The sequence below is a fragment of the Ammodytes marinus genome (genome assembly GCF_949987685.1).
Source record: "Ammodytes marinus genome assembly, chromosome: 14".
Lineage (NCBI taxonomy): Eukaryota > Metazoa > Chordata > Actinopteri > Uranoscopiformes > Ammodytidae > Ammodytes > Ammodytes marinus.
In genome coordinates, this window is record NC_137218.1 from 10,659,829 (window position 1) to 10,671,393 (window position 11,565).

The 11,565-nt window shown below is 39.8% G+C and overlaps 1 protein-coding gene across 7 annotated transcripts in view; it reads left to right on the top strand.

Moving 5' to 3' along the window:
• Window positions 1-8,893, top strand: part of gabrg2 (gamma-aminobutyric acid type A receptor subunit gamma2) — a gene marked incomplete at its 3' end in the record, with an annotated part of 29,803 nt that extends 20,910 nt beyond the window's left edge. Inside the window, exons 5-8 of one of the 7 annotated variants that reach the window (XM_080040360.1) lie at window positions 2,412-2,564; window positions 4,257-4,462; window positions 6,055-6,078; window positions 8,615-8,893. In XM_080040360.1, the coding sequence (XP_079896486.1) occupies window positions 2,412-2,564; window positions 4,257-4,462; window positions 6,055-6,078; window positions 8,615-8,893 (662 nt within the window). Of the gene's footprint in view, window positions 1-2,363; window positions 2,565-4,256; window positions 4,467-6,054; window positions 6,079-8,581 lie in introns of all 7 variants that reach the window. The other 6 variants (XM_080040357.1, XM_080040363.1, XM_080040358.1 and 3 more) reach the window with 6 other exon arrangements.
• Between the last annotated feature and the right edge of the window lie 2,672 nt (window positions 8,894-11,565).

Below are 11,565 nucleotides of genomic sequence, written 5' to 3' on the forward strand. Positions count from 1 at the left end.
CTACTGTAGAACTTATAATAGCACATGAAGTTGAGTTAACCGTTGCCAAGCAGTTAGGACAGAAGGTGACTGTAAGATCACAGGAGATGTGGGCGTTGTTGGATACATGTGAGAAGCTTTGACAGTTCTTTAATATTAATTGCTGAAAGCCAAAGGTAAACTGTAAGTGGTAACATCCTTGAAAGAGAGAGCTTCCTATAGAGTCTCTGCTCTTCGCTCATCTGTTGGCGTTGACAGATGGGGAGTTCTAGACAAGGTAAGTTTGAGGGCTCCCATTAGGAGATGCAGTCATATGAGAAGAAATCGGGCACCTTTCATCCTACACATACGTGTGTGAGCGTGTGCCATTGTGTTCCCGTCAAACAGAAAATGATACCACAAGACAAGAGCATGTACAGTATGTATGTTGGGGGGTGTTTCTGCTTGATGAGGACGGCAAGAAGGCATAGTGATGCTGGGGAAAATAAATAATGGTGGATGAATTTGATTTGAATCTGTGTCCGAATTAGAGAAAAAGAAGGGTTGGTTCATGAACTGACTGTTCAGATTTGGTAAAATAGTTGCCAATGCAGAATTATTCACGCAGTCCACTTATTGTGTTAACTGTTTATCTGAAGCCCTCAAGTTTTTTCTACCACATACCGTAATGTGGAGATGCGCTACAGTCAAACACCTTAAACTGCTGACGGAACTGGAAAACTATTTTGTTTTGGAGTGGAATCAGGAAGTTCATTAGCAAACTGATGCATCACTTACAGAGTCATGATAGCACAGGGGCTGATAACAGATACATCAGCCTGCCCCGGATAGAGGGCATGGGTCGATAACACCTCCTCAAAGTGTACTCCTGGCCAGCACCGTGGCCTATAATGAAACCAGCGAACAGATGAAGCGAGGCGTATGGCAGGGGGGGTCATACACCGGCCGACCCCACCCCGTGGTGGAAATCCCATTACCATTAGGAGTCTGAGGTAATGTTGAAGGAGGCTCTGTGCTGCTGACCAAGCTGGAATAAATAAGTGTATTAACTGACAGTTTCTCAGCTGTGAGGGGTCTCGGGTTTTGGGCCCCTGCTAATGTAATGTTAATAAAAAACTAAATAGCATGCTGCCAGAGCCCGTGAGAGCAGCCTCCATGTGTCTTCTGTACACCTACAAACCAAGGCAGCGGCACACAGTAATATACCACGCACCTGCCTGCATCAGCAGAAAGCTCACATGGTGATATGAGTGGTTATGTTTGATGCTGCCGGTGTTATTGCACTTGGTTTATTTAATTATGCTATCAATAGCCGGGTGAAGAGAGGTGCATGCTGGGATAAGTCACAACACTTGGTCCCTGTCCAGACACTATGAGGACTCACTCACAGACCGTCTCATCTCTTTCCTTCTCTCGTTTCTCATTAATACATAGCTGCACAGATGTTTTGCCGTGCGCCATTCCTCGTGAGGAACAATGATTATCCAGATGGTCATAGCCCAGCTGCAGAATCTATACCCTGTGTTGTAGGGATCTAAACACACACACACACACACACACTGCCGACTCATGGCTGACAGAGAGTAGGTTAGTGCCCTGAGGGTTACAAGCCACAGAGAGAAGCCACTGGAGGTTTCTGACACTGTTAATGGCCTGCTGTTAATCAATTAGCAGACACCCGACTGAGCTGACGGCCAGTGGTGAACTGCCACTACACCCCGAGTAACAGACAGACAGGAACATAGGTAGGCAGCTAAAAGAGGACGGTAACAATTGACAAGAATCGCTGCTCTCTCAAGCTGGCATGGACGCTACAAGAGAGTGTTTGTGAGTTTGTCCTTCAACATTCACATTTCTCTTTTCAGTTTTTGTTCAATTTACGTTCCTCACAGGATGTTGGAATAGCGTTCGCAAGAAAGTGCGTGCAAGTGTGAATTTGTGGGTGGATGCATATTTGCATGCATTCTAAACAGGCAAGCCAGACGATCCATTTTGTCAGGGTCAGTTTTATCTTGGCTCAGCTAGACCTCAACCTCCTAACACCTAACAGATGCTGGGGTCAGACAGCCATTCGAGGGATGTCTCCTCATCAGCTGGATGCTGGCGTTCATGTTCCAGCTTACTACTGGCAAGAAACAAGGGTGTGTGTGCGTGTGCGCGTGTGTGTGTGTGTTTGTGTGTGCGCGCCTCAGGCAGAAATTCAGTGAAGACACACCGGTTACACAAGATTACAGTATGCATTGATCAGTCCATGACTAACATAACAGTTTGTTTAATCTACACCTGGTGTTTATATGTTGACAACTTTCTTTGATCATCTTACATTATTTAATACTCTAGATATACTCTCTTTCTGTGTTTTCTCATGTTGGATTTTGTTTTACATTACACTGTGTACTCAACATCTTTCTTTCTTATATTTCTCTCTCTAGGAGACTATGTGGTGCTGACCGTCTTCTTTGACCTGAGCAGGAGAATGGGCTACTTCACCATTCAGACCTACATCCCATGCACCCTGATTGTTGTCCTCTCCTGGGTCTCATTCTGGATCAACAAAGATGCAGTACCTGCCAGGACGTCATTGGGTAAAACAATCATGCCTCAGGATTGTGGTGCTATGTTGTAGGTCATGACGTCAGTTCAAGAAAAGTAAATAGTCAGCTAGCCGAAAGAATGTTTGTATTAACATGTCAGATTCTGGAACTGCACATCAGGCCACAACAGAGCATTTGCTTATGTTTGTTCTTATAGCCCAAACGATCCCTTACATATACATATGTTACAGTTATGCCGGTTCAGTTCATTAGCCATCCTGGCCTTAATTACTCTCTGCTGTGAACCACACCAAAAATCACCATTAGCTGAAATGCAAAGCTTCTCCCACGCCATCCTTCACTGATACAGTACAGCTTCTGAAGAATCTAGTCCATCTTGATTAGAAAAGCCTATTCTGGCACATATGTTTTCATGCATGCCTTAATGAGGCATTAATTATACAATACAGCAGGGGAGATGCAAAGATGCTGCCTCAGTGAAAATAATAACGCAGGTGCATGCAATAAAGGGACTGAGAAAAAGGGGGGCAGACATCAAGATTGCAAGGACATTTCTCAACTTTGAACTTGCCCTTGGTACCCAATGAACATCCTCAAAAGTTCACTTCTGATGCAGTTTTGTAAATATTCCTTAGTCAGCCTTCCTTCTGTCCCCTTAAGGCTCTAGGTCATGACCTCAAGTCTACGTAATGTGATCATTAGCGCGAGCAACTGAATGCAAAACAATCCCGGCGGGCAGAAAAACCCTCATTTTACCTCACCATCATCATTACTTTGTCCATCATTAATCTCTCTAAAAATAGCTCTGTTTTGTTTTCTGCCGCTTCTGCATCTCCAGACATTAATAGCTGTGGAAATAATAAAACTATTAATTCCCTGGAAGACACTGTACCATCAGTCAAATGTCTTCATTTCCTTCCTGAAGGATGATGTGGGAGGTGCAGGAAGCCAGGTGGTTAGGGAGCGGATTAATGCGGATGACATCATTCTTAATCCTTGAATGCCATCCAGAAATGTATCAATTCACTCACAGTAAACTGCGTTGTTAATCTTCACGTAGTCTGATGTCTTTGAGTCCACGTTGGACTTGGACATAGATCATCTCCTACATGTTTGGTCTATTTTAAGGGCAGCTTTTGCTCGTTTCTTGTTAGTTTGTGCTTTGGGAGTTGTTGAGCTGATGTTGGTAATCTGTTGAATCTATGTACTTCAGAATGCATTTCCCCATCGTGGGCTGTCACCCTGCCTCATCATTAGAGTCAAACAGAGTAAGTCAAAGGGGAGAAGGTTACGCGGTCAGCATAGAGATCATTGGAAGCTAAATCAGTCAAGTATGTGGATCAAAGGGACGCAGCTGTCTATTCCTCTCTCATGGCCGTCTAGCTGTTGAGAGCTTGCAATTAAACAGCCAACTTAATCTTCCTTTACGATTGTGTAAATATATTCACACATACACACACACAGGTCACAAAACATACTTCTACACTACATTGTTAGTTACCAATTTAGCAAATTTAAGTCTTGCTTAGAACAATATATCATTGTTGTTGTTTGCTTTGTTTTATTTATTATTGAACAAAACTGGTGCTGGGTTTGTGAAAAAATCTGAAAAATATGCACCTGAATCAATGTCTCAAACAAGCTGTAAGTATCCTGCTAATCATGTGTAACTTCATGGTAGATATATAACATTTTCTCTTTTATGTCCAATCTCATCACCAGGCATCACCACTGTGCTGACCATGACTACGCTGAGTACCATAGCCAGGAAATCCCTTCCAAAAGTTTCCTACGTGACGGCAATGGACCTGTTTGTGTCCGTCTGCTTCATTTTCGTCTTCGCTGCACTAATAGAGTATGGCACGCTGCACTACTTTGTCAGCAACAGGAAGCCTAACCCCAAAAAGGACAAGAAGAAGAAAAACCCGGTGAGTGTCTTTCTAAAACTAGCTTGAGTATTTTTTTTTTAATGGCTTCTAGATTAATGTACTTTGTGTAATATCTCTACATTGTTTAAATAATCCTTTATTTAGGTGAAAGGTCAAGTTATCCCTACACACTCCATGTTATTCCCCCCATGCACATTACATCGCTGAGATAAGTCTTCGGAAAAAAAGCTATATACACTGCTTAGTATCACTAAGGGAGCATCATATGTGGGGCCACCATGTCAAAATACTCAATGAGCGAGACGTGCAGCTCGAACCTTTACTTAATCCACCACACATCTGCTACAGTTGTAATTTAGACCCATGTCACATGACAGAAGAGTTGGCCTCGCGTGAGCCTTTAAATCCCCCAACAGATCATGGCAGCTCGGCTGAAGGGCCATGATCTCCCAATAAATATGTGAACACTGTCATGTTCACCCTGGACAGCACGACTAGCACTTCCACCTAATTAAGTAGAGTTGGCTTATAGTTCTGGCATAGTTCAGATTGTGGATGGATATTAGTTCTAATCTACCACTCAGAGCTAATGTATTGGGGGACTTTTTTTTTTCTTTGTTTTGTTTTCTTTTTTGGAAACTACCAAGTTGTGAAACTTTATTTAAAGGGATTGTAGGTGGGTAACTGAAGTCATTTATTTTTTTTGTTATATTTTGTAATTGGACATAAGCAATATTAAATCGTAAACCGTATAGTGCACTTGGGTGAACACGAGTATAGAACTGGAACTGGGGGGGAGGGGCGCTCTAGTTTCAAGCTGTATGACTAAGGTCTTGCACATGGTCTAACTGTCTCGTGGGCGAATGCATGACTAATAAAGTGGAAGGTGTAATGCCTGTTTTTGACATCTCTGACTTGCCAGGATGCGTAACGGAGGAATTATGCGAGAAAGGGAGGTTTAAGGACAATAGTTTGAGGTTCATTAATGGTTAAAAATGTGGAAATAGGATGTAGAGGAAATACAGACCAGTTTATTTCACCACTTGTGAGCTCTTCCAGGGAATCTATGTGTAAAATGCAAAGACTGTTTTTTCTGTCCCTATCTGTGCAGTCTATCAGTTTATGTTGTATCTTTTAAATACTGTCATACATTAACACCATTTGCTTCACAAACTGGAACCGACAACGATGCTTGATAGAGTTATATGTAAGACAAAGGCTTTTAAATGAATGTGCAACTGTAATGATGTCACATATAGAAGGGCATAGTTGAACTCCGCATCATGGATACTGCTGACTTAACCTCTGTAGTTTTGCAACATGTAGTATTTATTCCTGCAAGCATGTGAGATACATACTGTATATCCCACCATGCATTTCCCACTGTTGTGTCTGTGCATAACATGTATGTCTCTCTACAGTATATTTCTTCTCTCTTCATTTTAACAGTACTGTGCTTGTATTTTTCAAACATTATCTTATGTTTGTGTTTTTTTTTACATGTATTCTTTGTTTTTTTTAACTTTATTAATGTTTTTTTTTTTATTATTTTCCTGTTTACATGTATTATTTGTGTTTTTTGTTACTCTCTTTCAATTCCACATATTCTTTGTTTCCTGTCTGGACAAAAGCTCCTCCGGCTCTTTTCCTCAAAGGTATATTGCCTGTGTCTGACTGCATGTGTCTGATGCATTTTGGCTCTTTGAGCCCCCAGCACCTCACTGCTTTTCTGTCTGTTCTACAGCAGATCCACCTTGCTCTCTCTATCCCTCTATATCTACCTGCATTCTTACTGTACTCCTCAGTCAGTTACTTAATAGGTATCAGTAATCACATTCAAAAAGGGGCACTCTGCAGTGCACAGCGCGGAGGCAGCCAGCCAGACATACTTATCCAGTTATTTTTTGTAACGCAAATAAGCCTCCCACACGTCCTGTGTCCAGAGGAAAGTAATAGTCCAGGCCCAGTGTGGACTCATTCTGGCTCCCTCTGTCCTGTTTCACTCTTTGTTGTTGTTGTAACCACGGTGAACTAGCAGCCACTGTTATTGCTTCCTTTTCTTTCCCCTTTTCCTGCCAGTAAATCTTTACCTGTGTGTTTATTGGGCTTCTCAACACCTGACGCTTCCTACAGAGTCAGCAGAGCCTTAACAGACTGAAACAGACAACCCCCTCCTTCACTGTGTAAAGTCTAATTAGAGTTGGAAGGTCCATTCAGTAGATTAACACATGCTAATCTTTAAAGTCCTGAAAAAAAACCTCAGGGTGGGTGGGAGCTAGCAGAGGTCTAAATTTAACCCAACACACAAGTCAAGGTAAGACAGACATAGAAGTCCATGACTGTATTTATTCATTCATTCTATTCAAATCAATGTTTTCTTAGGAGGGACCTTCTTGTTAAGGTTGGATCAGTCAAATTTGCAGCCAAGACATCCACCTGCAGTATTTAAACACTACCATCAAATATTCAACTTAAAGGGGTCCTCCGACAATGATCCAGAATGTTCCCACCTTTGGCTTCTCTCTGAGAGGTTGTCTTCTTTCAGCCAGTTAAAGTTGCCAATGCCACTGTGTCGTTTCTTTGTAGTATTTTTATTTTTATTTTTGCTAACACCGACTCATCACAGCCCAGCTTTATCAGGCCATGCGGCAGGATGCTGTTTATGCTCCTTCTGCTCGAGCTTCCACTGCGCTTCCTCCAGTGCAACCATCCCCTTTGAGAACCGAGTCATAACCTGTTCTGCCAAACCCCTTATTAACCGCAACAGACTGTCCATTAATTTACAAGGACAAAAATGTCCAAACTAATCCGTATGTTGTTTTGTTTTCGGTTATGTATCGTTTTCAAAGGGACAGCAGGTGGGTGTGCACAATTCTAGGGAATGAACAGTTCAATCAAGTTTAAGTAGTTTAAGCTTGTTTGAGGATGCATGCTTATGGCATATGTTCAAACCTTAATGGCAATGACCTAATTTATGTATGCAGCAAGCATGCGTAGTGTAGAAAAATACCAATTGTATCTTAAGAGAAACTGATTAAAGGTATATAAAAGGTAATTTGTATCGTCACATATTGAGTGTGTATCAAAACTATACAATACATCCATAGCGCTATTGCAGTCATTTATAAATTAGTGTTCCTATAGTGTAAAGGCAAAACATAAAGAACAAACTGAATGACATGCAGCTACTGGAAAATGTTTTAGAGAAAAAGAGGTGATGTGACATTCTTAGGGGTTTAACTTTGGAGCATGCTTGACTTGCTTTGTCTCTTTTAAAATGAAGAGCCTGACACCCTAGTTTATCAGCAAGGTCAAGGAACCTTCCATTTCTATCCAATGGGTGGGGGAAGAGGGGGGAGTATTTAATCTGCCAAACAGCAAGAATTCTAATGTGTGCAAAGGTGGCACGGTATTTCAAGATAAAAGCTGATGAAAACTGTCTGCTTGAATACTAATTGTCTCCCTTTAGAATGACTGGGCCCCAGACTTACTGATGTCACGGTCCTATTTTAAGAAATCTTCTCAAATGAAAGGTATCTGCCCTCCAGCTGTGGGCACAGTTTGAAAAGGAGGTTTATTTTAACCCATTTAGTGACAGAAAGAGTGGGTTGGAGAAATATTGAGTTAGATGCTTCACATATGCTAACAAATGTGCCTCCCTAAGCTTAGCCTTTTTATGCCTCGTAAACCAGTTACAACATGTCCTATGAATGTACGAAAATGCTTACAGCATCCATACAGGTCCAAATTATGACAATCTGTTGAGTCACTGAGCATTTAAAAAAAATGTAAAACTGTGCTTCGAAAAAAAAGAGTCAACAAATTCATCTTGCAACAGCATTTCTAAATGTTGGGCAGTAGCATAATCATTATGTAAAAGCTAAATATAACTGCTAAATAAAGCGATATGGACTACTGTACTGAAAATATTTTAATTGCCTCAACAACCAGATATAACCCACTTGTTGTCACTGTCAGCCTCACCAATTACACCCACAGGTGGTAGTTATGGGTGGATATTTATTTGATTGACATTAAAGGGCAAGTTGAAGTTACAAATGACATCCTGCTGACTAATGACAGCAAATTACAAAAGGGACATAAAACGGCAGCTCAAATGAGGTCCCCCTTTATTATGGCACTCTGAGGCTGTGATAGCTAACTCTAATTTTTTTTTTCAAAATAAAGCAGACACCCACGGTAGACATCCGTCCACGCTCTGCCACCGCCATTCAGATGAACAACGCCACGCACATGCAGGAGCGAGACGAGGAGTACGGCTACGAGTGTCTTGACGGGAAGGACTGCACCAGTTTCTTCTGCTGTTTCGAAGACTGTCGCTCGGGAGCCTGGCGGCACGGCAGGTTGCACATCCGCGTCGCCAAGATAGACACATACGCACGTATTTTCTTCCCCACTACATTTGGTCTTTTCAACCTGGTTTACTGGGTTTCTTATCTTTATCTCTAGGCCTGGGTGTGTGTGCATCCAGCCTTATCATACAGTTCATTCCATTCTACATTATGCTCTGTGCCAGCAAGGGACATTTTGAAAGGGAGACCCACCAAAAACAACCGCGGATTTGTTTTAAAAGCATTTCCTTTAACTCTTTAGTTTGAATATCTCTTTTATTTAAAAAAAATTAATTTCTTTCGATAACTTTGACAAACATTGCAGATGTTGTAGCATAATTTCAAACTGGCATGAGGTATGTAGATGTGTTGTGAAAGAAAGTGAGTGTATGAGAAAATAGCAGTAGTCTAAATTTTGTTTAGGTTTTTTATGATTTAATTTTAGAATGATTCATTATTTGGAAAGGTGCTGTTAATTTATGTTTAATGAGATTTTTACCAATTGCGATCTTTTTAGAGAAATACATTCATTACATAGCAAACCATTTAAAAACAGACAATTTAGATTACAGCAGCAAAAAAAATGACATAAATTATGTCTTTTCATTTATTTTAACTTTTTTTGTTTTTACTTAAAATACTTAAAACACAAATTCTGAAGCACTTTATCAGAGCTATCTTAGACAGTCACATTCAATTGAATTTTGATGAAGCGTATTTATTTATTGATTTAACTCAAGTTTTGGCACAATTTAACATTGCATTTTATATGTGTGGTCAGAGAGAGAGAGGATGATGTTTCTGGACAATGCTCAATTGTACAGACACTGTATATATTTTACATTTATATAGTGGTTTACATTTATTGCATGCACCTTTCAGGCCAAAAAAATCAACAAGTTATATGGTCTTCTATCGTTGGCTATGGAAACTTGAGCACCGTTGATTATCATTCAGGATTTAATTATAGCTTTTTTCTAGGAAAATTAGAAAAAGGAAATGATAAAAATGTGCCCCGCTTACCTTTTTAAGTTGAGGAATTGTTTAGGCAGGTAGGAGGATCAGCCCAGAATTTCAGGCCACACAATCTGTTTAATGATTTTGCTCGCAGCCTTTAGCTTACTATATAGACAACACTGACCTCTCATCCTCTCCTCTCTTTGCTGTTAAAAGGGAACATTTACATAATGACACGCAGCTGCTGTATTTTAGTTAGGCAAGCTCTCAGAAGGGAAACTGTACTAATAGAAATAAGGTTTTCTTAAAAAAAAAAAAGTTTCCCCCTTTAGATTTAAAACTGAAACCAAATTTTTAAATAAAGGAGTTCAAATTAATCTACTCTTTAAATCAAATGTCAATACAGAGACAAGCTATGACTAGGGTCAATTGTATGCGTCATTCTCTTAAAATGAGCAACATAATGAAGAAATTGATACACTGGCTGGACAGAAATTAATATTTATTTTTATTTTTAATTCTCAGTTAAATTAGTTGCTTTGAATGCAGTAATGCAGAGAAGACAGCGAAAGCATGTGAATGTTGTGTATGATAACATAACGCACACAAATTAAACCACTTACAGATCAATTTTGATCTGTAAGGGGTTTATTTGACACCAGGTATCAAACAAATGGAGACAGAGATCTGTAAACTCACAAGGAATTGGTGCACATCATATTGTTTATGTACATATGTTATACAAAGGAATAAAACACGTGTCAGCCCTTGGGATTTTGTAAAAGGGAATATATTTTGTAATTTCAGCATTATTGCAGTAATACCATAAAGTATATCAGACTTATTGTATTATGCTGGATTGACAATGTAGAGTACTTGGGAGGGGTAATGGGGTATTTATTTATTTATTCATGGATGGGTATTTATTTATTTATTTATTTTATTGAAATAAATTGTATGTCCATATAGCCCCTGAAAAGAAACCACAGAATGCTGTCATTTATATCGAAGATGCATTTATGTTGATGTGTCAATTGAGCTTGAGCTTATTTATCTTGTGTTTTTCTATGTTGTGATCGATGTACACTACTCTCACAAAGGCCTGTCAAACTGTTCTATCTGTCAAATGAGTGAGTTGCAACATTATCTGTTGTGCAGCTTGTGCATAGACTTGAATATTGTCAGGGGAGAAAACTAAACAAACACTCACGCACACACACACACACACACACAAAAAACAGTTCCCAAGCCAACAAATTTACTATCATTTATTTCCACTTTTTTCAATGACACAACCTGTCGTTGGTCCTTATATTTGCCATCATAATAAAGCATCATTGGCGATACTAACACATGAATGCACCCGATTATTTCACATTTCCTGAAGTTCTTTCCCATTCGTATTTAATGTTGTGTTCCGAAGCTGCTAGCCCCGTCTTCAGTGTGCACATACTCTTATCTCTCCCATTTTTTTTAACGGATAGCAATGTAGACTGTGTCAATAGCAATGTAGACTGGTCATAATCAGTGTTCAGTAGCTTAAAAGAAGTGTAACAGAGTGACTACATCTTATTAAGTGCCAAACATAACACACATACAATAGAGAATATCAAGCTGTAATGTCATTTGTGATTCCACATATCCTGCTATATGAAAGACATAACATGCTAAGAGTGTGTGTTTTCTTGAGGGAAATGCTACACGGCAAATGTTTGTCACCATTCAGACATTGTACTTGTTTTGTTTCTTTGGGTTTTTAATTTTCTATTTTCTTCTCTTTTTTTGGACATGGTAATGAACAAAAACACATGATGACAATTGTTCTGTAGACCA